This window comes from Hydra vulgaris, chromosome 13 (genome assembly GCF_038396675.1).
Source record: "Hydra vulgaris chromosome 13, alternate assembly HydraT2T_AEP".
NCBI lineage: Eukaryota > Metazoa > Cnidaria > Hydrozoa > Anthoathecata > Hydridae > Hydra > Hydra vulgaris.
Window position 1 is genome coordinate 35,870,560 of NC_088932.1, and position 25,767 is coordinate 35,896,326.

At 28.5% G+C, this 25,767-nt stretch overlaps 2 protein-coding genes across 8 annotated transcripts in view; one reads left to right on the forward strand and one right to left on the reverse strand.

Moving 5' to 3' along the window:
• The window catches only part of LOC100205249 (semaphorin-1A), a 66,987-nt gene extending 59,928 nt beyond the window's left edge, over window positions 1–7,059 (reverse strand). For 5 of the 6 annotated variants that reach the window (XM_065815543.1, XM_065815542.1, XM_065815541.1 and 2 more), the window contains exons 1-2: window positions 6,886–7,030; window positions 1,472–1,549 (exon numbers count right to left, since the gene is read on the reverse strand). In XM_065815543.1, coding sequence (XP_065671615.1) covers window positions 1,472–1,535 — 64 coding nt within the window. In that variant the 5' untranslated portion in view covers window positions 1,536–1,549; window positions 6,886–7,030. Of the gene's footprint in view, window positions 1–1,471; window positions 1,550–6,885 lie in introns of all 6 variants that reach the window. The other variant, XM_065815540.1, reaches the window with a different exon arrangement.
• Window positions 7,060–7,247: 188 nt separating this feature from the next.
• LOC136090120 (uncharacterized) lies at window positions 7,248–14,255 on the forward strand. Of its 2 annotated transcripts, XR_010643186.1 has the most exons (7): window positions 7,248–7,530; window positions 7,654–7,762; window positions 9,127–9,250; window positions 10,831–10,929; window positions 11,410–13,246; window positions 13,557–13,737; window positions 13,836–14,255. XR_010643186.1 is itself a non-coding variant. In XM_065816229.1 (5 exons), the coding sequence occupies exons 3-5, from the start codon at window positions 9,193–9,195 to the stop codon at window positions 12,954–12,956; spliced, it is 1,704 nt and encodes a 567-aa protein (XP_065672301.1). In that variant the 5' UTR covers window positions 7,256–7,530; window positions 7,654–7,762; window positions 9,127–9,192; the 3' UTR covers window positions 12,957–14,255. The 2 variants fall into 2 exon arrangements, 1 of the variants encoding a protein (XP_065672301.1); XM_065816229.1 differs by having other exon boundaries at window positions 7,256–7,530; window positions 11,410–14,255.
• The last annotated feature ends 11,512 nt before the right edge of the window (window positions 14,256–25,767 follow it).

Genomic DNA, 25,767 nt, shown 5'->3' on the forward strand with positions numbered 1-25,767 from the left:
CGTCTAGTTTTTTTCCTCGAACATCAGCTCTTTGGAATTCGCTTCCTTCATCTTGCTTTCCTGATTCATATAATTTGCAATCTTTTAAGTCGTCCGTCAATCGTTATCTTGCTCTACAATCTTCATCTTTTCTCTTACAGTAACTTCCAACTTTAATTAGTGGCTGCTTGCAGCCTTGTTGGAAGCGAAGATGTTTAAAAAAAAAAAAAAAAAAAAAAAAAAAAAAAAAAGATGTTTGTTGGAATCCCTGATCAAAATTAGCACCAAGGATAACCAGCACTTTGATTTTGTCTGTCAAGAGCACAATTTGCTCTATTAAAAATTAATGAGAACTTCCTCCAGAGAACCGTTTCAATATGAGATGAAAATGTTGTCTATATAGAATCAAAAAAAAAAAATCTTTCCTTAGGTGCATTTTATGATGCAGCTAAAAGCAGTAAAACTTATTAAAGATTTTCATGATCACTGCAAATGAAGAACAAAAGCAATTTTTGGTATGTGTGCAAGAGCATAGAAATCTGTGTCCAGACTGTAAAAAAGAGACCCTTAAAGAAAAATATCCTGCTTGATCTGTAATTTTATATTCTTTTAACAAATACTTTATAAAATATGTGTTTTAATTGATTTAGCTGCTTAACAAGAAGGGTTAAAAACAGCAACTTTCAAAATCTTCAGAGTTCTGTCGACATGTGTTAAATTTGTTGTAGGAAGATAAAATTTTGCATTTAAGCCTATTTTATTAATCACTTTAGATTTTTTTTGCTTTTTCTTACAAATTTGTCACACAAAAAAAAAATTTCAAAGTTACAAAGTGCAACTTTTAAAAAAAATAAATTTAGGCATAATGTAACGTTAAATAAATCTATACTTAAGACTTATTTTAATTGCGTCTCATATCTAGATTTTGTCACATTATTTGGTCATTAAAAGAAAATATTCTCCTTTATTTGTAATTTTATATTCTTTTAATAAATATTTTATGAAATATAAGTGTTTCAACTGTTTTAGCTGTATAACTCTTCAGAGTTCTGTCGGCATGCATTTATGTTGTTGTATGAAGATAAAATTTTGAATTCAATTCTAGATAGTTTAAAAAGAAATAGGGGTATGCATTTCAAAATTCGAAAAAAAAAAAAAAATCATTCATATAAGGGACACCCTAGTATGTATGTATTCATAAATGTATGAATGTAATTATGCTTATGTTATGCTTATATCCATACATATACATATTCATATACATATACATATACATATATATATATATATATATATATATATATATATATACATATACATATACATATACATATACATATATATATATATATATATATATATATATATATATATATATATATATATATATATATATATATATATATATATATATATATATATAACAAAAACTACAAGAAATTTCCATAAAAACAAAAATATATATTGTTAAAAAACTTTTTGCATTGCTTACCTACATCTGATGAAACAACATTAGAAATGACAAAATATAATGCTACACATGAAACCAATTTCATTTTGTATTACTATTCTAAACAAAAGCATTTCTTTTTTAGATATTTTTTTAAACTTTTTCTTATTTTGAAAATGTTCAAACAAAAGAATTTTGATTTAATTAAATAAACTTTAAACAAAAATTTACTAAAAAACTTTGAAAGGCAACACAACAAAAATAACTAGAAAATGAAAATAAAACAAAAATATATATTTTTTAGTAGATTCTTAAAAAAAGCATTTTCAAACATTTCTTTTTCCTTTTTTTTTGCAAATTTAAAATAATGAAAAGAGATGCTATATATTAAAAAATATTACTAACAAAACAAATTACTATTAAAACAGATATAAATGTAATAACAAATACATATGACATTTGTTTTCAAAAACTGTTATATATGTTGATACATGAAACAAACACATGCCAAAAACATATTGATGGAATTTCACTTAACAAAAGATATATAAACATGAGATAATATAACTTAAAAAAATCTTATTAAAATTTGAATAAGAAAACATAAAAGATGCTATATAAAATCAGCCTGAATTTCAGTGGGCTGAATATATTCAAACACACACACAGATAAACAACAAAAAAGAAACATGATACAAAAACAAAAAAGACATGATTTCATTGCTAAAACCATTAAGAAAGAAGTATATAATGAATTGTAAAAACAGGAATCTTACTTATTAATAAAACTATATAAAATAAATCTGAAGTGCTTAAAATTTTTAAAACTTCCTTAACTTTAAATATTTAAAAAATTTAAGAACACTATTTCCAATTTATTGAACTTTATGAACTTTTATTATTATCTTCTCATTGAAAAGTTTTCTACTGTAAACAACCAAGTTTGTTTAAATTTTGATGTCATAAGATGTTTTAAAGAAAATAATTTAAAAAAAAATAGAATGACATGTGAAATGTAAATAACATCTTTAACTAAATTTATAAAAAATCTTTCTCAATGTAAAGAAAACAATTTTTGAAAATATTATCATGGATAAAGTTTATAAAAAAATTCTTCTAAAAAATGCTTTCAAATGCTATACAAATACCTGTCAAAAACTATTGTAAACAATTTATATATTAAATGTATAAATTATATTAAAATATGTTAGAGATTTCTACAAACAGAAAGCATAAATAAAAACAGATGTTTTAATTAGATCAATATTGTAGCTAACTTTTTGAACTTTAAAAAACTAGACATACTACAAATTAAAATAAATAATGCATAGAAATAAATTATGTATAAAAAATATTTTATGAATTTATATTCAATATTCAATGAAAATCAAAAAATCTTATTTGAATATTTTATATACAACTAGTTTATATTATATAGGTTTTATATATATATATATATATATATATATATATATATATATATATATATATATATATATATATATATATATATATATATATATATATATAAAACCTATATAACCTTCAACACTGTGTGAAACACAGTGTCGAAGTAATCAAAAATAAGATAAGTGTTTTTACTAATTTATTATTGCTCTGTTCTTTTAGAACATTGAGCACTCTATTTGTAGAATACACCTAACATAATTTATAATTTATATATATATATATATATATATATATATATATATATATATATATATATATATATATATATATATATATATATATATATATATTTATTTATTTATTTATATAGGTATTATATAGATAATAATGTAATTTTTTTAAATTTGGTGTTTTTTAGTTAACAAAGAAATCATCTATATAAACAATATGTATGCATTCCATATTACTTGATGCTACCACAGTGTATTGCAACAACACAGCTTTCAAATTAAATTTTTAATTTAAAAGTTTGCATACTTAAGCTTTTATCTCTGAATAAACTTCCTAAAATAATACGTTAAATTCAAGGTTTGAAATATATTTAAACCGATATTCAAGTGGCCACAAACAAAAAGTTACTAAAAAGTACTTTACAAAATTTCTTTAATTTAATTTTTTTAAATAAATTTTAAAAAATTACTTTAGTTTAGTTAAACTTAAAGCATTAAGTTAAAACAAAGAGTACTTGGAGAAATAGAAGTTAAGTGATGTCAATGTTGATTAAAACTTTTAAGATAATTTAAAAAAACTGACAGACCAATTTTCCTAACAAAATTATTAATTAAATCCTCAGTTTTATTGATTTTTAAAATACAAACTTTTACCATTTTAAAACATTTGTTTTTTGAATCATTAACATATTTTTTCTGCAATTTTTACATTTAGAAAATTCAATTTAGAGTAAGATTTTTTCTTAATGTTTAATATCCATGAGCAGATTTTCCAAAATGCTTTTTTGATTTATTTAATTTGACATTACGGATGAGTTTAACAATTTTTTAAATTAGAATTTTAAATTAGAGTGTCAATTTTATAATGAGCTAAATTATTAGTTTCACAAACTTTTGTTATGGTTAGTTGCAAGTTTTGTCTGATACTGTGTTAGATGTATATGAGATAATCAAATTCAAGCCTTCTCAGGAGACATGTGCAGTCACGCATCTTATATGATATTGACAACTTGGGCAAATATTTTGTTGACAACTTGGCCACAGCTCTATGCAAGTTTTGAAAATCTGAGCATTTAAAAAATGCACTGAATAAGCAACTGTAAACTTAAGCTAAAATTAAAAATAAACAAACCATAAACTGAAAAAAGAAATAAAAGCTAAAAAAAAAAAAAAAAAGCAAAACTAAACTAAAACATAAAAATCTTAACAAATGATAAAATAAATAAAATATAAACCAGAAAAAATAAAAGCATAAAATTAACATTTCTTTATTTTAACTTAAAAGTGTATTACTTCATAGAATTTAGAAAAGATCGAAGTTTCAAAATTATTTATTCCATGCTTAATTACTTTGAAACTTAATTATTTAAAAATTGAAACTGATATTTTTTAATGTCTAATAAGAAAAAAAACATTAAAAAAAAATCATCTGTTAATAGGGTTGGAACCCTCATCTAACATCAAACTAACAGCCATGCCTCATAAATATAACAAATAACCAACCAAAGTACTGCACTAATTACAATCAACCTAAGTACTACACTGAGATAGTGATGTAGGAAAAATTATCAACTTTAAATTATTAAATTAAATTTAAATTAACTTTTATGTTTGTACTATTAATTGAGAAACTCCTAAATTGAAAAATATATTATTTTTATGCTTTTATTTTCTCTGGTTTATCTTTTATTTATTTCATCATTATGAAGCAATTAAACAACTTTGAAACTTTAATTTTTTCTTTAGTAAAACACTTTTAAATTAAAATAAAAACATATTAATTTTATGCTTTTATTTCTTTTGGTTTATTTTTTTTCATTTTATCGTTTGTTAAGTCTTTTATTTTTTTAGTTTTTATTTCTCTTTCCAGTTTATAGTTCGTTTATTTTTCATTTTTGTTTATTTAGCTCATTTTTTAAAATATGCAAGGAGTTTCAAACATGCAAGAACCCATGGCCAAGTTGTCAAAACAAAATACTATAAGTGGTCATATAAAGCTAGCGACTATGAATTCGTGTTTAGATAACATCTTGACGCCACACTGAAATAGCCAGCTGCCAGGAGCTTCAGTAGATACATTGACTATCTTATAGCTTGCTATTGCAAGGGAGTGTTGCTACATTGACTGAGGGTTTGGCGTGGGGCAGCAGTCTTTTCTTTCATTATTCTTCTTTTTTTCATATGAAGCTAGCTTATAGAGAAGACCAGCATGCCAAACTTAATAGAAAGTTTTAGATATGTCAAGAACAACAGCTCTTGTCTCGCTGCCCCCATCTCATGCACAATATACTCTTTCAGTTACTGCAGTTAGCAAGTCAGCTGTAGAACAAGAAGATTGAAAACCATATTGATTTCAGAGAGTATTAGACTTAAGATGGTATGTTAGAAATCTGTTGATTAAAGATTTAAAGATCTTGCTGATAATAGAGAGAAGACTGATTGGACGGTAGTTGAGGGGTCAAAATATTCTCCAGAGTTTTTAAAAATTGGAACCACTGATTCCATTTTCCAGCAGCAAAACAAGATTTAGTCGAGCACTTATTAAATAGTTCATAGAGAATTAAAGAGAGTTCTTGAGAACATTTTTGTAAGACTATGACAGGAATGTTGTCTGGGCTACAATCCGTGTAAGAGCTTAATTGAGAAATGACTTTAGCAGCAAAAGCCGAAGTAATTTGGATGCCTAACAAATGTCAGATCCATGAATTAAAGATGGAATGTTTGTCTTACCTTTGTTAATGAAACTGTTGAAGATTTTCTGACAGTCTTTACCCAAACTTCTGAGATAAGATACCAGATATAGAAAACTGGGAATAACGGAGCTTAGCATCAGAAAACACATTTTTATATTGATTTCTTACAATAATAAAGAGGCGTTTGTTCTCAAGAGAGTTGTTCTTGTGAAAAATATGAAAAAAATAATTATATTTAAATATAGCAGCTGCACAAGAAGGTTAAATCCATGAAGTAGAATGAGGCTTGACTTGAAACCAACAGAAAGAATAAAAGCCTTTATATACCTGGATGCAGAAGGTTATATAGGAGGCTCGATTATTAGTCGAGAAGATAGGCATTAGCCAAAAACCTCATGAAGAAAATCATGAAAAGAATCCCAGTCGGCTTTAGGATAGTAGCAAGTAGTGTGATGATAAAGTGAGTTCAAAGAAGAAGCACGAAATAAAAGATATATAGAGATCATTGCATGGTCAGAACCGCCTAAAGGAGAATAAAGAGAAACTAAATACAAGCTAGGGTCAGAGACAAGACACAAATCATGTATGTATAAAATAAAAAGTATATATTTTATCATCACATATAAGAAACAAAGGATATAATTTGACTAAGATTTAGAGCTATAATTTGAAAGCTTAAAAATCATCCCTCAATATACACTGTATAATATATATAAATAGAAAAATGAGTTTTATTTTATTGAAAACAAATTTGCTTAAAGTTATCTACTATTAATTTATTTTTAAGCAAAAAAACTAAAACTTTATATAATTTATACATATATACATAAATTACATATAGATATGTGAGAGAGTGTGTGTGTGCGTGTGTGTGTGTGTCTGTGTGTGTGTGTGTGTGTGTGTGTGTGTGTGTGTGTGTGTGTGTGTGTGTGTGTGTGTGTGTGTGTTGAAAGAAAATAAATTTCTAATATTATTTATTTTAATTAACAGTGTGTTCTAACTTTAACTTTATATTTATATTATAGTATTTGAACAACAGAACAAGTTTTGGACCTTCGTACATATTTCGGATTATATTTTACTAAGCTAGGTTAAGTACCAGTTATACAAGTAAATCGCTTACCTAACTAAGCTTGGCGCAATTTAAGTTACAAATGTAATAAATTAGCATTTTATTTGTAAAAATACCGGAGCTAATAAATTTGAATTACAATTAAAACGAACACTCCTTTGTTTAATATTTTTGGTGGCAGTATTTTGTTTCAACTGCGCATGTTCACGGAATATTTTATTAAACGCAGTGGCTACGGTACCGGCTGCTGGATCTTTAGCTCTAGCAGCTAGAGTACCGGCTGGTCTGGGTTCTAGCTAATTTACCGATGACATAACTTATATTCATTACGTAACAATAACAATTAGAAAACCAGCAGCCGGTTTCTTAGCCTTTCATGATTTAAAACCGGCTTCTGATTTCATATAACTTACAAATAAACGTCTTAATCGTTAGTATTATCCGCTCTGATTTTTAGTAGAATGAACGTTGGAGATATAATAATTTTAATGAGCTTAAGCTAGCAATTAAAGAATATCAAAAATCAAGATTTGTATCTCTTTATGTTCGAGATAGTCGAACAATTGATTTAGCAATTAAAAAAGGCTTGCAACGATATATTAAAAAAGAATTAAAATATTATTATTTAACATACTGTTGCTATCATGGTGGGCGTCAATTTAAATCGAGATCAAAAGGGCTTCGTCCAAACCAAAGGTATTTGTAAATAATAATTAAAGTTAGTCAGTAAAATCATAACTTTTTTCAACAAAATTTTTCGTAAACTGAAGATTTTGTTTCACTAAAGCTGCTATCTGTAGTCTTATTATTTATACATAGTACCTATAAAATCCAATGTCCATTTACAATTTGCATTGGTGTTACTGAAGATGGTGAAAATTTCTGTGTGACAAAAGTTATTAATGAGCACAACCATGCAATTGACAAAGTAAATCTGTTTTTTTTTTCTTACATAAAGGTATTAGTTTTTTGCTGAATAGCAGGGTGGCCAGTATACATGAAATAAGGGAAATTATTGAAAAGTCCAGGAAATGTTTTGAGTTAGGGGGTTAGGGGAATCTAGGAAAAGTCTAGTATTTTGCTATTTTCCCCTCAAAAGTCAGTGAAATTTCCAAAATTTAGCTTAATTGGTTTAAATTAAATGATATCATTTTTTATATAGTTTTCTTTTCCCTAATTAAATCTTTGCTATTAGGCTGAAAGACATTTACAAACAATAAATATTAGTTTAAAAAGTAATTACTATCATTTTTTCTTTATGAAATTCCAGATTTTTAATTATCAGAGTCAGGGAAAAGTCAGGGAATTTGATTGTACAAAGTGGCTGGCCACCCTGAATAGATTGTCAAGAAATATTTCTATTGATGAAATACTATGTTTTTATAACAGCAGCAATATTACATAACATCAGAGGTTAAAAAGTTTATAAACTGAAAGATATGTATTTAGTTTTCTCATAGTTTTCATAAATGCATTTGACAGGTAAACAACTAAACAGGGGTTCAACAAAAAAAGGTTCTTAGTTTTTAATTATATTTTAAAATGTTATATTATTCTGTTGTTATATTTTTCTATAAATTTTATTAATTAATAGTTATTTTATACTTTCAACATATTTGATAGAAATAAAGCATAAATAGATATAGAAATGGAAGCTTTGTTTCTTAACTATAGCTGTTTTATCTGCTGCATTATTGTAAAAGCCAAAATGCTGCGATCTTTATTGATCTTATTGTTAATTTTATTTTTGCTTTTGTTATTTTAATATTTTTATATGATAGATTACTGAATTAATAAACTTAAACTTATGACTTACACCCCTTACATTGACTCAATTTGTGTTTGATTATTTTAAAATATATAATAAAAAAATGTTTTTGTTTGTAGGATCTGGTTTAGTCATTGTTTTGTTTTTTTAACTAAGTAAATAGGCAGTTAAATAAATAACATTTCCCACTCAAGTTCTAATATAAAATTGTTTTTCGTTATGACTTATTGTCGTATTTAAAGTTAGTTTTTATAGTTATGTCATGAAGCACCATTTTCTTAAGTTCCATATTGCTATCAAATAAAAGAAAAAGTAAAAATAATGCAATTGTAAATGATATTCTATTTGAAAGTGCATGCAAATTAAATATTCATTTAAACTGTTGTTTTCCGTTGTAGATAATACTTTGTTCTAACTTTGTCTATATTGACCTGAATTGCTGCTTATAAATAAGTTATAAATTTTTTTTTATAAATCCTTAAAATGATAAAATTATTAATTTTTTCAAATTATTTATTACCTAGGAAATAATTGAAAGACTTCCCAAAATTAGGAAACTAAATGAGGATCAAGAGAAAGATGTGAAACAAATGTTAAAGATACATGGCAATAAATGGCTTATTCATGAGCATGTTCAAAATGAAACAGGTGACGTTTATTAAAATATGGGCAATGTAAGTCTGAAATCCTAATTGTATTTGGAGTCTAGTAGCAATTAAATTAAACATTATAACTGTAAATTATATATATATATATATATATATACATATATATATATATATATATATATATATATATATATATATATATATATATATATATATATATATATATATATGAATGTATGTAGGTAATAAAAAAATATAGTAAATTTGCAATCTGTCATGCAATTTTTGGAATTAGGTAAAATGAGGTTGGTAAAACTTTACTGACCTCAATCTTTTTGAGGACGGCAAAAATTGTTTGATACAAAGATTTGTATCAAACAATTTTATATGTATGTATTGTATGTATGTATATATATATATATATATATATATATATATATATATATATATATATATATATATATATATATATATATATATATATATATATAGGTATGTATGTATGTATACAGGCCTTGACGTGAGTTAACATTAACAACGTAACTTATTTAATAAATTTTGTAATATAAAATTTGACAAAGACCTATAAAGTCTTACATTTTTATATTGGAATAGAATGCAGAAGTTTGCATTTTTTATCTTAGTTACAACAATAATGCTTTTCTTTTATAAATAACTTTGCCAACTTGATCATATTGGCATTAACGTTATAGTTATATTTCACTGTAACCAAGGATTTTAGGAAAATAAATTTCTCTGAACTGTGTATCTGTGTTTGAAAAAAAAGTTCTTCATTTTTCTATTTCTATTTTAACTTTGTGTGATTTTTTTATTCACATTTTACTAAAGTTCTGCTCTACTAAAAATAAAATTGTTGCAAAATAACTTATATTTATCATATATTTATATATATCAAAAAAAAGAAAACCAATCGCAAAATCTGAAGCTTAAACTTTGCCTTTTTTTATTTGAATTATTTTTTACTCCTTGGCGGGGAGCTAAAGCTTAAGTTCTTGCTCCCCGCCAAGGCATATAAATATATTTTTTGTAATTCACCTCCCCAAGGCCAAGAAGGCCACTACAGATGAGGAGGCTACTTGTGGTTGTAACCCTCTCCCAACTCTATAACTCCGAAACACGAACCTTGACAAACAAGGCCGCTTTGCGGAGAAACAAGTTGAGCGCGGTACTACCAGGGACGTGGTGGGAATCGAACTCAGAACCTCTCGCTTATGAAACGAGAGCTCTACCACTACACCACTACCGCATATATATATACACACACATATATATATACATATATATATATATATATATATATATATATATATATTTATATATTTATATATATATACATATTATATATATATATATATATATATATATATATATATATTTATATATATATATATACATATTATATATATGTGTATATATATATATATATATATATATATATATATATATATATATATATATATATAGATAGATAGATAGATAGATAGATAGATAGATAGATAGATAGATAGATAGATAGATAGATAGATAGATAGATATATCTGTGTGTGCATGTTTCGTTCAATTTACTATGTATTGATTAATCTCATTTATCACTAATAGGAAAGAAAATAACATTAAAAGATCTTCATAACTTAGCATCTAAGGAGAAAGGTTCCACAGATATAGAATCTTTACTTGCAGTTTTTAAAAATTGTGATGGTTAGTTTTTTTTGCTGATTAATGCTGCTGTTTAATAAATTACTTTATGTTAATATTTTTACGAAAATTAATTATTTTTTTAAATAGTTTAAAAAAATTAGTTATCAATACTAGTACTTTATAACATTTTCAGAAACAAGATTATGGTAAGTGACGTACAACTGCAAAAAAAAAAAAGAAAGAATAAACTGAATATGAAACACTTATCACCATTACTAGCTACTCTATTTTCAATTGGTCTTGTTTTGCAGATATTTGTAAATGTTTGTTTTACACTATTTGTTTACTACTAACACTACAACTCCACTAACACACAATATTATTTATATTAAACTTGATTTATATAACCACCGTGTAATAATTCATATAATATAACAACTTATAATAATAAGATATATTATTTTGGTAGATTTTAGATTATAATTTATATTGCATTGCTTTAAGTTGCTTCACTTTAGTCAGACTTATATTTTGTTGTAGGTGCGGATGTGGACATAAAATGCAATAAGAGTGGAGTTATTCAATCAATTTTTTTCCAAGATGCGGAAATGAAAAGATTTTTTTCATTGTATCCAGAGCTAATTTTGATGGATGCAACTTACAAATTAACAAATTTACGCATGCCATTATATATTATGCTGGCTGTAGGACCAAATGGAGAAAGTGAAATAGTAACAATTTTTGTAACTGCATCAGAGGATTCAATCACACTCAGTGAAGTGCTAGAAACATTTAAATCTAGAAATGAAAAATGGACTGAAACTGTCACTATTTTCACAGATAAAGACATGGCAGAAAGAGACTCCATTAGAACAACTTTTCCAAATGCAGTTTTATTACTATGTTTATTTCATGTTCTACGAGCAATGAGTCGAGAAGTTACTGTTTTGAAAATGGGAATTTCAGAATGCCAGCGAATACATGCATTAAAATCCCTTCAAAAAATGGCTTATGCCTCATCTGAAATAGACTTTGAAAAACAGAGACATGATTTTATAGCCAAAATGCCACAGAGTGTAGTTCGTTATTTTGAAAATAACTGGAACAATTGCGTAACTGAATGGGTGTATTGTTGGCAACAGCAGAATTTAACTTTTGGACAGCGAACTACAAATAGATTAGAGTCTGTGAACCGAAGATTTAAAGCTGTCCTAAATTTACTTAACCCTCTTCCTCTTTTTTTCAAAGACCTTATTACTGTAATTGATTGCATGCGAAAGGAACGAGATCATACATTTATCACTGCTGGTGAGCGTATCTCTGTGCATGCTGTTTTACAAAATGATGTTCTAAAAGAATTTTCTCAAATATTAACACCTTATGCACAAACCTTTGTAGCAAGACAATTCGAAGAAGCACTAGGTTTAAACCCTGTTGAAGAAAATGAACATCCAACCTTAGAAATATTAGGTCATCAGGTGTTGATAAGCGAGCATAGGTGTCAATGCATATTCTTTAAATCAATGGCATTACCATGTAAACACATGTTTGTTGCAAGGCAAGTGAAACATTTGCCACTATTTTCATATGATGGCATTGGTGTGAGATGGCTTAAGGCTCATGCTATTGAAAACCATAGACTTTTTCAACACCAAAATGAAAACCTTAGTCATCTGGGATTAGGTGTTGTTAAGGAAAGATCATTGACACAATCTAAAAAATTTAAAAAAGCATATCGTCTTTCGCAGCGTTTAGCCCAGCTAGTCTCAGAAAGTAGCAATAATGAATTTGAAATCAGGTTAAATGTCCTCCAAAATTTAGCTAAAGTTTGGGAGGAAAATAAAAACATAGATGTGTCAATCTTGGAATCACTTGTGGATTTTTTAATAGAAACTAATTTGAATCACCCTGCTGAAATAGGTAAGGAGATATTATGTGATGATATTGGTAAAGAGATGTTATGTGATGGTATAAAAACTTTCTATCCTCAAAACTCACCAAATAGTATTGATGTGGACTTCAAATCTAATGAAATCTTTAATCCAATAAAAATAAACCATATGGGTGTTTGCAATTCCCTTATTTAAATGACTCAAAATCAACTGACTTGTCAAATCAACTTGTTAATAGCTGTTTTTCAAAGATTTCAATACCCCAGTCTGTTACGAAAACAGATTATTTATCAAATAGTTCCACTGAATTTGAGTATAAATTACACTTGCAAGAACAAATGATTTACTCTTCACCTGATCTTCATTTGAACAATGATAGAAATGAGTTAACTATTGATCAAAGCTTGTCTCTTCATGAAAGCCCCACTCTTGAAAATTCTAATACAATAGTTAGAGAAAATCTGAAAACTTGTGATGCAGTAGAGGTATTGAATTATTTTTCATTTAGTTTTGAAATCCTTTTATTTTAGTCTTGAGATTTAAAAAAAGAAAAGGTTAAAGTTAGATGTGGTATGATTCCAATACCATCAATTCTAAAGGAATCAGAAAAATTACTATTATTTACTTTTTAAATGAGCTTGAACGATTCTTGATTCTTATAAAAATTTGTACCAATCTGATGCACACCATTCCATTTCATTTGAATATGTATTTTTATATCATTATAAAGAATAATTAAACTTAGCTTTAAAAAATTCAAAGCATGAAAATTTAAAACATAAATAAATTTTTTAGGCAAGCAAAAATGATTCTTTGAATATTCACTCTATCAATATAAAAGATCTTAAGTTTCCTCCAAAGATAAAGTCGCGAGGAAGGCCTAAAGTTACAGAGAAAAAAACTGCAATGGGTGCATGTAGATGGAAAAAAAAGTGTTTATCTTATATTGATAGAAGTGTGGCAGGAAAAATAAATGGTTAGTTTTTATGAATTAAATAATGAAAATTCGAAAAAATTTATCCACAATTAAATGATACATTATTTTGTATATATTTGCAATCTGTTGCTATCTAGTTCTTCTGGGTGGTATTCTCATAAAGGGAAAAGTTGAAGATGTTACTCATGCAATGCAAGCAGATGTTGGTGATTTAGAATTAAAGCCTGGTAATCTTCCTTCTGCATTTCTAAATGAGGCTGCATCAATACATATTTTAAAACCATATTTAACCAGTTTGGCCTGGAATAGCCTAAAGAAAGCAATTCTGCAACAAAAGCAACTGGCGATATGGAATTGTCCATTTTGTAATTTAAATACAGCTTCCAGTGAAAGCATTGAATGTGAAAGCTGTTTAGAGTGGTATCATTTCAAATGTGTTTGCATTTTAAAAAAACCAAAAAAGGAATGGTTTTGTGACAAATGTCATAATATATTAAATGATAGTAATAATAAAGGAAATTAAAAAAATCTGTATATATAGTTAAAAAAAAAGAAAATTAAAGATATAAAATTTAAAAAAACACAAAAAAATGATTAAAAAGATACAAGAACAAAGTATGTATATATATATATATATATATATATATATATATATATATATATATATATATATATATATATATATATATATATATATTAAGAAAGATTTAAAAAATAGTCATACTTAAGCTTTCTATGTTTTTAACAGCGTTTTTAATATAATTGATGAAGTTGCTGTTTTTGTTGATTTTGATATTTTTTGTTTTTATATTTCTAATCGTTATATTACAAGATTATATGTACAAAAATTTATTATTTGCAAATTAACAGAAAGAATGATGTGATTTTATAGTAATAGGAGTGAATTTGATTTGACATTAAACATGTACTCTTTGGTGCTTCATACAAAGAGGGGTGGGCAGTCTTTTCCATTTGAAATTTAATGCCAGCGCCCGAATAAGCGCTGACAGGATGGTCATTTTTAAGTTAGCCTGCGCCATTTAAAAAATTCTTTGTTTTTTTGCTATTTAAATTTAAATAAAAATAAAAAAAAAGAACACTTAAATAAATACATATATAAAATAATTTAAAAAAAGGTTAAAAAAAGCTATTTTTCATAAAAGTTGAACAAATGAACAAAAAAAAATTTTGTTCCGATTTAAAATGAAATGCTTTTATTTTTTGGCAAGCACTTTTTTATGCGCTTGCCAATGTTTTTGCGGGCGTTTAGGCGAGCGCAAAAGACTTGTGTGTGAAAGCGCAGGCTAAACAGAGAAGACTGCGTGGGAATAAAAGGGTTAGTGTGGAATTTATTCTTTATCAAATAATTATTTGATCATTTTTAGAAAGGGTGACGTTCTACCTAAAAACTACAAAAAAAAATTTCTAAAACCTTACAAAATAACATGTAATAAAAAGATTTTTCATTAAAGAAAAACAAGAAAACTTTAGTGTAATTTTTAAATTGTTGCCCACATAATGCTGAGATATATGGTACTTTCGTAGTCAAACCCTATAAATTAAAGCTTGTTTTAAGGAGAATCAATCAGTGTGTTTCATAAGTTTTATTAGTGCATTTTAAATTTAAAAGTCTTAAGTGGAGTATGGCTGTGTCAGATGCGATAATTCGCGCCTGTTTACTTTATGAGTTCAAACTTCAACCAAAGCTGCAGAAGCTTGTTGTAAGATATGCGCTGCTTTTGGGGAAGGTACCATAGCAGAACGGACGGGTCAAAAGTGGTTTAAAAAGTTTTCTTCTGGAAATGAAAACCTTGAAGATGAACCAAGATCTGGAAGATTATCCATCGTAAACAACGAGGATATCAAGCTGGCAATCGAGCAGGACTCCAGTCAAACATGTCAGGACCTTGCCTTAAGATTTAATGTGAGTGATGAAACTATTCGTTTACATTTGCACCAACTTGGAAAACATTGGAAGTTGAGCAAATGGGTACCTTATGAGTTGAGTGAAACAAACAAGCTACAGCGCTTAACCATTTGTTCTTTGTTGTTTTCCCGCCACAATTTAGTGCCATTTTTTGACCGGATGTTTACGTGCGACAAAAAATGGATTATGTACTGCAACAAAAAACGAACATATTATTGGCTAGCCAGTAACGATCTAGTACCAATGACTCCTAAACCAAGCATTCACCAACAAAAGGTTTTACTGTGTGTATGGTGGACTACAGCAGGTATCGTTCACTATGAGTTGCTACCAAGTGGACAAACCATTACTGCTGAGATATACTCAGCCCATTTGGACAGAGTTTTGGTTGCTCTTCACCAAAAATAAGCAGCTTTGGCAAACAGAAAAGGTGTTGTATTCCACCAGGACAACACCAGACCGCACACTGCAAAAATCACACGGGAAACTCTAGCACTCATATTCTTTACAATGGGAGATTCTACCTCACCCTCCGTATTCACCAGACCTTGCGCCAAGCGACTATCACCTGTTTTGGGCCCTGGATAATCATGAGGAATCGACAGTTTGGAAATAGAGAAGATCTCGAAAATGAGTTAATTCAATTTTTTAGCTACCAAACTCAAGACTTAAAAATGGAATATACCAGCTTGTTTCACGATGGGAGAAAGTTATTCTTGCTGAAGGAGGCTATTTTTCAGAATAAACTTTATTAAAACTGTTTTTATGTGTATTTATTTATGGATCTGCAAAACCACACAAACTTTTTTGGTTGCCTGATATATATATATATATATATATATATATATATATATATATATATATATATATATATATATATATATATATATATATATATATACATACAGATTGCAAAGTTCAACTTTTTAAGTTTCAGCAGTCTAAACAGTTTGGGCGGTAGTTCCTCCTGGACTGTTATGATGTTTTCCTGAGAAATTCTGAAATGTTTTCCATTAGAAAAAAAAAGTTTCTTGATTTTAAATTTAAACGGCGCTGTCTAAAATAATATCAATAATTTTAAAGACCTTGTCATTATGTCAGGTATGTTTTATCAAAGCCAACCCCAGGCAAATATTAGCTACACATGTTTACTACCTGTCATTAGCTCTTTGTATTAGTGAATTAATTATATTTGACCGCTTGTTATCTATTATGTCTTAATTTAGATTGTGCAAGCTGCATGGTGTTTTCGTTGGAAGCTTGTCAACTTGTCAACAATTATTATACTGATAATATCATGATACTTTGAAAATTTTTGTTAATTTGTCATGGCATGCCTTTATGATATGCCATGATAGATAAATTTTCTTGAATTCATGAAATGCTCGCAACCTGCTATATCAACATGAGCTGATAAAAAAAAAAGATTACTTCTGAAATGTTTATTCTATAAAAAAAGGTTGGTTATTTTTTTTCTTTAATCGTTTCTATAGAAAATAGTGTGGTATTAACTAGGAAAACTTTAAATTAATTGGGTTTACTATCTTGTAAAAAGCCATTTTAGTCTAATTTCAGTTAAAATATATAATGCAAAACTTTTTCAGCATTGTGAAAAGTAAAAGATTGCAAACATTAAAAGATAATTTTTATTATATATTTTTATTTAATATTCAAATGTTACATTGACGTTATATTTATGTATTCATTTAATATTGTCATTTGAAAATATTAAATAGCTGAATACTGACCATAATTCCAAGGATTAATTAATTTAGAATTTTAAATTTGTTGATAATATATATATATATATATATATATATATATATATATATATATATATATATATATATATATATATATATATATATATATATATATATATATATATATATATTGTATATAAATCTTCTTGCTACTTCTTATTTTATTATTATATAACTTCTAGAACTAAATAGTCTTTATAAAGTTCCCCACAAATGAAAAATTTATTTTTTGATTGTAAAAATATATAAAATCAATATATAATTGTATTTACATGTTGTAAATTTAGTATACACACATTAAACATTGACTGAGTGTTTTGGCTGAAACTTTGTTTTGCAAAGTATGCAAAGCATGGGGATTCCCATGGTTTGGAAGCTATGCAAAGCATGACAATCTCCATGCTTTCTTTAGAAATAAGAAGTGAATTGCTGCTCCTTTTTGTTAATTATATAAACATAATGTAATGAGCTTATCTTTGCAAATGAAGTTACATGTTGAATGATGATGCATAACTTCATTAAAACTGTCAGCCGGTAATCTTCAACTAAGGTTGAATAATGATTCTTTAATTACTTGTTTTAATAATAATCCTTTAGTGAAATGTTTTTTTTTTAATATTGGCTTTAAATTTAAACCAAAACAATAATGAATAAGGATTACTCTTTAAGAAGCCTTTTTAATGCTTGTAATGAAATGGCCTTTTTAATGCTTGTAACGAAATAGCCTTTTTAATGCTTGTAATGAAATAGCCTTTTTAATGCTTGTAATGAAATGATTGTAATCGAAATGGAAACAAGTATGATACCCAATTTTTATTATCTTTTTGCTACCATTATCATTATATGATCTGTTGTTGATTTCGAAATATCTTAAGCTTTTTTAATTTTGAATTATATAATTTGTGTTGTCTTTTAATAAATTAAAATTAAATACATTATACAAATTAAATTAGTTATACATACACTATATATTAATATACATTATAAATAAATTAAATACAAACTAAATACATAATGATTACATTAACATTATTTTTATTATACTTAATTTTTTAAATTTTAAACTGAAACTAGTTTTAAGAAAAAAAAAATTTTTTATCCAATTACTTGCCACAAAATTTAATTAATAAAAGCTGTTCAGATATAAATGAATAGGGTTCTGAGTTTTCAAAAAAAAAAAAGACCAGATATGATACTGATTTAGGAAAAACATGCGATGGAGTGATGATACATCTACTGATTTATCTATGCCCCAACCCAAACCCTGTGTAACAGCACTCTCTTGCATGTTATTTCTAAATCAATCAATATAGCAGCTCTTGCATGTTTTTTGGAAATCAGTATGATGTCGGCTCTGCGCTTTTTTTCTCTCAAAACCTCAATTTGAGCCATACTATCTTTTGCTTACCTTCATATGGCTGCCACAATTAATAACTACAATTTTAAGCTAATTTATCAACAAGGGAGTATATTAAATATAGGATTATCTTTACGATTTATCTTTTTTTATATAATAAAACACTTATTTGAAAATGTTATGAATTAATAAGTACTGGAATTAGGGCATCCAAACTGCTGTATTGTTGTCAAAATCGTTCTGAATATGCCACTGACCATGCAATGCAAAATTGAAAACATGATTATATAAACCGTATTTTATACAATTAATTAAATATAATTAAATATCTTTTATATATTAAATGCCATTAAATACCAGCTTACAAGTTAACTTAAAAGTTATACTTTTGGTTTAAAAACAAGATAAAAATCTTCACAATAAAACTTTGGTTACATAAGTGCAGGTTTTGTGTGGGATGTTGTAATTGTATTTGATTAGATCTGTGAAGAAATTTTTCTTTTAAAGTAACAAGTAATTTATTACAAGTAAATTTTAACAAGTAAAGTATAACAAGCAAATTTGAACTGCTATTTATAAAGTATTGATAAAAAACTAACCTTTTTGCTTTTTTAAGAAACTTTTTCTTCATCATTTTTTGCTGTAAAATTAACTTCACATTAAGTCGTTAACACATGAATTCATGAAAATTCATCTGCCATGACATAACATAAAGTCATGCCAGGACAAATATTAAAATTTTCAATGTATCATAACATATACATATAATAATGATAGCAAGTTGATCAACTTCCCATGAAAACAAGTTGTTGTTACCAAGCCCTAAATTAATACATATATTATAGATTTGAAAACCACTAAAGTTGTCCAGAAATATTAATATATAATTCTATGGGAAGTAGAATGACAGCTGTTTGAAATTGAGTTTTTAATAATAAGTTAATATACAGCTGCCCATAAAATAAGGCATTCAACAATTCTGACCTAATAGTGTGATTTTGGCAAAAAATAGCAACTCAAACACAGTACAAGAGAAATAGAACAGAACAGTCTGCAGTAGTCACATACTAAAGACATTACACATTACGAATTGACTGGGACAGTTGCAGAACTCCAAAATTGATACTAAAAAGTTCGACCAGAAGGTTTGTGAGGTACTTAAAATTCATTACCACGCAATGCCCTTCAATAAAATAGTAGCAATCTAGACGAGGAACCATATGTGCCAACAAAAAATTGGATACCAATGTTTGTGTATTTATGTCAGAGAAGGATGAAAACATTCCAGCAACGTAAAATGGAACTGGCTGAATGAAGAGACTAAAGCTGTAACAAAAAATTGTAACAATATTACTTTCTATTTGAACTAATTGCCACAAGATATATATTTTAAATATTAAAAAATGTAGTATATTAGTAATATAGGTATTGTATTAGTAGTAAACAAATTATGTAATGTAACTATTGTATTTAAATAAATAGTTTGTATTTAAATAAATAGTTTGTGCATTATTAAATAAAACTACAACTATATCCAATTCCAAATTAATCAGCTAGAGTATGTAGAAATGTTAAATGTTTCTTTGCAAACTGTTTTAACATATGGTATCACAATGTTTTTTTTTTTTTTTTTTTTTAAACATCTTCGCTTCCAACAAGGCTGCAAGCAGCCACTAATTAAAGTTGGAAGTTGCTGTAAGAGAAAAGATGAAGATTGTAGAGCAAGATAACGATTGACGGACGATTTAAAAGATTACAAATTATATGAATCAGGAAAGCAAGATGAAGGAAGCGAATTCCAAAGAGCTGATGTTCGAGGAAAAAAACTAGACGAATAAGCGTTTTTGGAGCACTTAGGAACAGTCACAGAAAAAGGATGACACTTAATTGAATGACGAGTAACACGAGAATGAATTTTAGTAGATGGCACAAGAGACGCTAGCTCTTTAGAGCAGTGCCCATTATAGTATTTGTAGAAAAGAGAAAGAGAAGCAACATTACGACGATGTGATAATGGTTGGAGGTTGGCTGCAAGAGCAGGTCCAACTATGTTTACAATGCGTTTTTGCACCTTGTCTAAAAGAAAAAGGGCATCATTAGAAGATCCGCCCCAGATATGGCAACAGTATTCCATACAAGGCCGGATTTGGGATTTATAGAGATAGAGAATAGAATCCAGAGTAAGAAAGTGGCGAGCTCGATAAAGAGATGCAACCTTAGCAGATGCTAATTTTGCAACCGATTTGATATATGGTTTCCAAGAAAGATTCGAAGTAAGAGTTAATCCAAGAAGATGAAGAGTAGGTGACTCATCGAGTACATCACCGTTCATAAATATAGGAAGATCTAAATTATTGCGATAACGATTGGCTGAAAAAAATTGAGTTTATCTGAATTAAAGTTCACCAGCCACTGTGAGCCCCATGCTGTAGCAGAAGTGAGTTCCTTTTCAAGCTCAAATGCCCCCTCCAAGCAATCAGAAGGTGTTGGTTTCTTATCACGACAAGAATAAATGGTAGTATCATCAGCAAACAATGCCACCTTAGATGTGAGAATATCTGGAAGATCGTTAATGTAAATTAAAAAAAGTATAGGGCCAAGGATAGAACCTTGAGGAACCCCTGAAGTTACAGAATAAGAAGAAGAGTGTTGTCCATCGAGGACAACTTTTATGCTACGATTAGAAAGGAAAGATTCAATAATCTTAAAGATGTTGCCGGATACACCATAAGAAGAAAGCTTATGGAGAAGGCCAGCATGCCAAACTTTATCAAACGCTTTTGAAATGTCAAGAGCGATGGCCTTAACCTCTCCACCTTTATCTAATGCACGATAAAACCTGTCAGTTATTACTGTTAGCAAATCAGCTGTAGAACGAGAAGATCGAAATCCATATTGATGGTCAGAAAGTAAGTTATTAGATTCAAGATGAGAAATTAAGTGTTTGTTAATTAAAGATTCAAAAACCTTGCTTATGATAGGAAGAAGACTTATGGGACGGTAGTTAGACAAATGAGATCGCTCCCCAGAATTTTTGAAGATAGGGATAACAGATGCGGCTTTCCAGCAGGCTGGAAAACAACACTCTGATAAGCACTTGTTGAATAGTTTTGAGAGTATAGACAACAGCTCCGGAGAACACTTCTGCAAGACAATAACAGGTATGTTGTCTGGGCCACAAGCTGTGGAAGAGTCTAGACAGGAAATCACTTTAGATACAGATGCTGGAGTGATATGAATGTCAAGCAATGGATCAACCTGTTTGTTGGCAATATCAGGTAGAACGCAATTAGTGGAATCAAGAGATGATATTGATGAAAAGTTTTTTGCAAACAGTTCGGCTTTGTCTTTAGGTGAGGTGACAAAGTCTGAACCGTACAATTATAGATTTGCCCTTGTTATTGATATTATTAAAGATTCTCCAGAAGTCACGAGAGCCTAATTTTTGAGATGAGATACGAGATTTCATGACCTGAGAATAGCGGGTTTTGGCGTTAGACAAAACCTTTTTACAATTGTTTCTTGCAGTAATAAACAGACATCTGTTTTCTGGAGAATTGTTTTGCTGATAAATATGGAAGTAACGGTTTCGATTGGCAATCGCAGCAGCACAGTGTGAGGAAAACCATGGAGGAGAGTGAGGTTTGACCTGGAACCGTCGAGAGGGAATAAAAGATTCCATGCCTGCCTGAATCCACGAAGTTATGTAAGAAGCACATTTGTCGACAGGAAGTTGAAAGATTTCTACCCAAGGGCCATCACGAAGAAAATCACGGAAAGAATCCCAGTTAGCTTTACTGTAGTTGTAAGAGGTTCGATAATAGGGGGATTCAGGTGATGAAGAAGAATGAGATATTAGTTTTAGAGAGATCAAACTGTGATCAGAAGCACCTAAGGGTGAATGTGGAGAAACTGAGCACTGACTAGGATCAGAAACAAGACATAAGTCAAGTAGAGAAGGTAAATGATTAGGGTTGTCAGGAAAGCGAGTTGGAAAGTTGACTATTTGAGTTAGGGATTGAGAAAGGCAAAAGTTGTGGGCTTTAATGCCTGCAGAGTCACTGACACTAGAGCCAAGCCATTCAGAGTGGTGAGCATTAGAGTCACCGACAACAACTATATTAGCTGATGGATAAAGAGAGAGGGCTTGGTCAATATGATCGGAAATAACATCAAAAAGAGTGCTGTCTTGAGATGAAGGAGAGCGATATAGAACAAAGAGAAAGGCAATAGAGTGAAGTGGTGCTAAACGAAAGCACATGAAAGAATTTTATCTTGTTTCTGAAAAGGTATGGATATGAGCGGGGTAACGTTACAGAGTATTAATATAAAATTAACAATAAATTATAATATTCTGGATTTATGCAGTCATTGAAGCTTTTTTGCTCTTTAACACACTTTGTTTTCTATCAACTCCAAACATATGCTTGCAGCTTTATTTGCTGTTTATTACAAAAAAAAGTAACTCCAAAAAAAAAAAGCATCAAACAATAACAAAAACCATTACAATTTTGAAAAGTTAAAAAAAATAAAAAGCATTATAATGGTTTCAGGGAGTAAAACCATAAATAATAAAAAACAAGTAATTTTTGTTTTTTGGTCCTTTATCTACTAAAAAAAACTTAAATTTTATTAAAATACAAAAAGTATTTTATGAAAAAACACAACACAACTGATGAACTCTTCTCCTTAAAATGCTGTTAAGTTTTAAGTTTTAATTTTATGTATTTTTAACACTATTTTTACAATATTATAATATAATTTTCAATTGTTGCTTTTCTTAAACAAATTAGTACAATTAGTAAAGTATAACAAGTAAAGTTTAACAAGTAAAGTATAAAAAATAAATTTAACAAGTAAAGTTATACAGTTTTTTTATTTTTATTTATTTAGATTTACTCCCAACAAGGTTACAAGCAATCCACTATTAAGTTGGCAGTTACTAGAAAACAAATAATATTGTTAAAAATGTAGGTTGCATGAGTCAGGAAAACATGATGGGAGAGAGTTCCAAAAGAGTTGAAGTGCAGAAAGAAGAATTAGACAAATAAAAATTTGCAGAGCATGTAGGGATATTTACAGTATAAGGATGAGACTTAGTTGAATAATGAGTCAAGCAAGAAAGAGTTTTAATTGATGGAACTAGAGTTGATACCTCTTTTGAGCAGCAACCAAAATATTATTTATGGAAGAGAGAAAAAGATGAAACTTTATGTCAAGGGGAGAGAGCCTCAAGCTTGACAGATAAATCAGGTCAAACTACATTTACAATGCATTTTAGGACCTAGTCTAGAAGAGAAAGAGCATCATTGTGATACCATATAACATCAAATTAGAGTGCCTTCCTCAAATTTTTAGATCAATGTTGTAATACGATCCTTAATTAGCACGAAATTCTCTATCAAAATTAATCATAAAATGATTGGGGTAGGCAACTGAAACAGTGCCTAAAGTTTAACAAGTAAAGTTTAACAAGTAAAGTATAACAAATAACTAAAATATAATTTATCAGTTTTAATAAATTACGAACGCATAAAACATAAATTTAAATTTTTTTTTTATATTCATTAAGGATTATTAAATCAATTAAACAGATTTCCAACATCCATTTTCATCAAAATACCAGCCGGTTCAATAGAACTATTTGTTTCTAATTGCGGATGTGAAGTAAACCAACTGAAAGTTACGTCATTGTCATTAGCTAGAACCCAGACCAGCCGGTTCTCTAGCTGCTAGAGCTAAAGATCCAGCAGCCGGTACCGTAGCCACTGCGTTTATTAAATTTTTTACGTGTTAATTAATGGGCTACTGCCTAAGGGGTCGTCCATAAAGTACGTATGCTCATAGGGGGAGGGGGAAGTCTTCAAATAGCGTACGAAATCGTATAGAGGGGAGAGGGGGAGAAAGGTTCAATTTAAAAGTACGTACATCGATTTTCTAATTTATCACAATTAACCAGCTAATCAATAAAAAAGTTAAAATTCTGACTAAAGATCCTAGTTTGCCAACATAAAAAGATGTATGGTATAGGTGAGTAGAGGGTATAGTTTCCCTCTATGCGCACACATAGGTGGGCGCCCGCAGGATTTTTTGCTGTTCCAGATAGGACACTTTCACACATTGTGCAAACTCCAAACTTAAGTATATTTATACCTATGCCTAATGGCCTTGCAAAAAATTGGGATGGCGGAAGCCTGGGAACAAAAAGCCCTAAATCGCTTTCTCTCCCCCCCCCCCTCCACGCTCAAACGTTAGGGCACTAATGTATTAAAACTTTCAACTTTACTACCTAAATACAAATTTAAATTTATCGACAGATTTTAAATTTCGTAAAAAAATATTGTAAATAACAAAAGTTATGACCATGCAAATATTTCGGCTCAACAAAATGAGGGGAGTGTAAACTTGGCCTCTTCATTTGGCATAGATATAAACATACTTAAGTTTGGAGTTTGCACAACGTGTGAAAGTGTCCTATCTTGAACTTCAAAAAATCCTGCGGGCACGCATGCACACTTGCCTCCCCTTATATACTGGCCCTGAGTAAGGCGTAAAAATCCAAAACCTATTATTCAGCCACTAAATATTCAATTACAAATCGAGAACCTAAATTATGGAATACGCTTTTAAATGATGATCTTAAAACACTCTCTTCGCTTTTTTTTTTTATTTTTTATTTAAACATCTTCGCTTCCAACAAGGCTGCAGGCAGCCATTAATTAAAGTTGGAAGTTACTGAAAGAAAAAAGATGAAGATTGTAAAGCAAGATAACGATTGACGGACGACTTAAAGGATTGCAAATTATATGAATCAGGAAAGCAAGATGAAGGAAGCGAATTCAAAAGAGCTGATATTCGAGGAAAAAAACTAGACAAATAAGCGTTTTTGGAGCACTTAGGAACAGTCACAGAAAAAGGACGACACTTAACTTAACTCTTTAGAGCAGTGTCCATTATAGTATTTGTAGAAAAAAGAAAGAGAAGCAACATTACGACGATGTGACAATGGTTGGAGGTTGGCT

Excerpts from the sequence above, each read along its gene's own strand:
- LOC136090120 (XM_065816229.1), top strand. The coding sequence starts at position 9,193 with ATGTTAAAGATACATGGCAATAAATGGCTTATTCATGAGCATGTTCAA. Across the intron at positions 9,251-10,830 it reads GCATGTTCAAAATGAAACAG|GAAAGAAAATAACATTAAAA; the intron begins GTGACGTTTATT and ends TATCACTAATAG. Across the intron at positions 10,930-11,409 it reads AGTTTTTAAAAATTGTGATG|GTGCGGATGTGGACATAAAA; the intron begins GTTAGTTTTTTT and ends ATTTTGTTGTAG.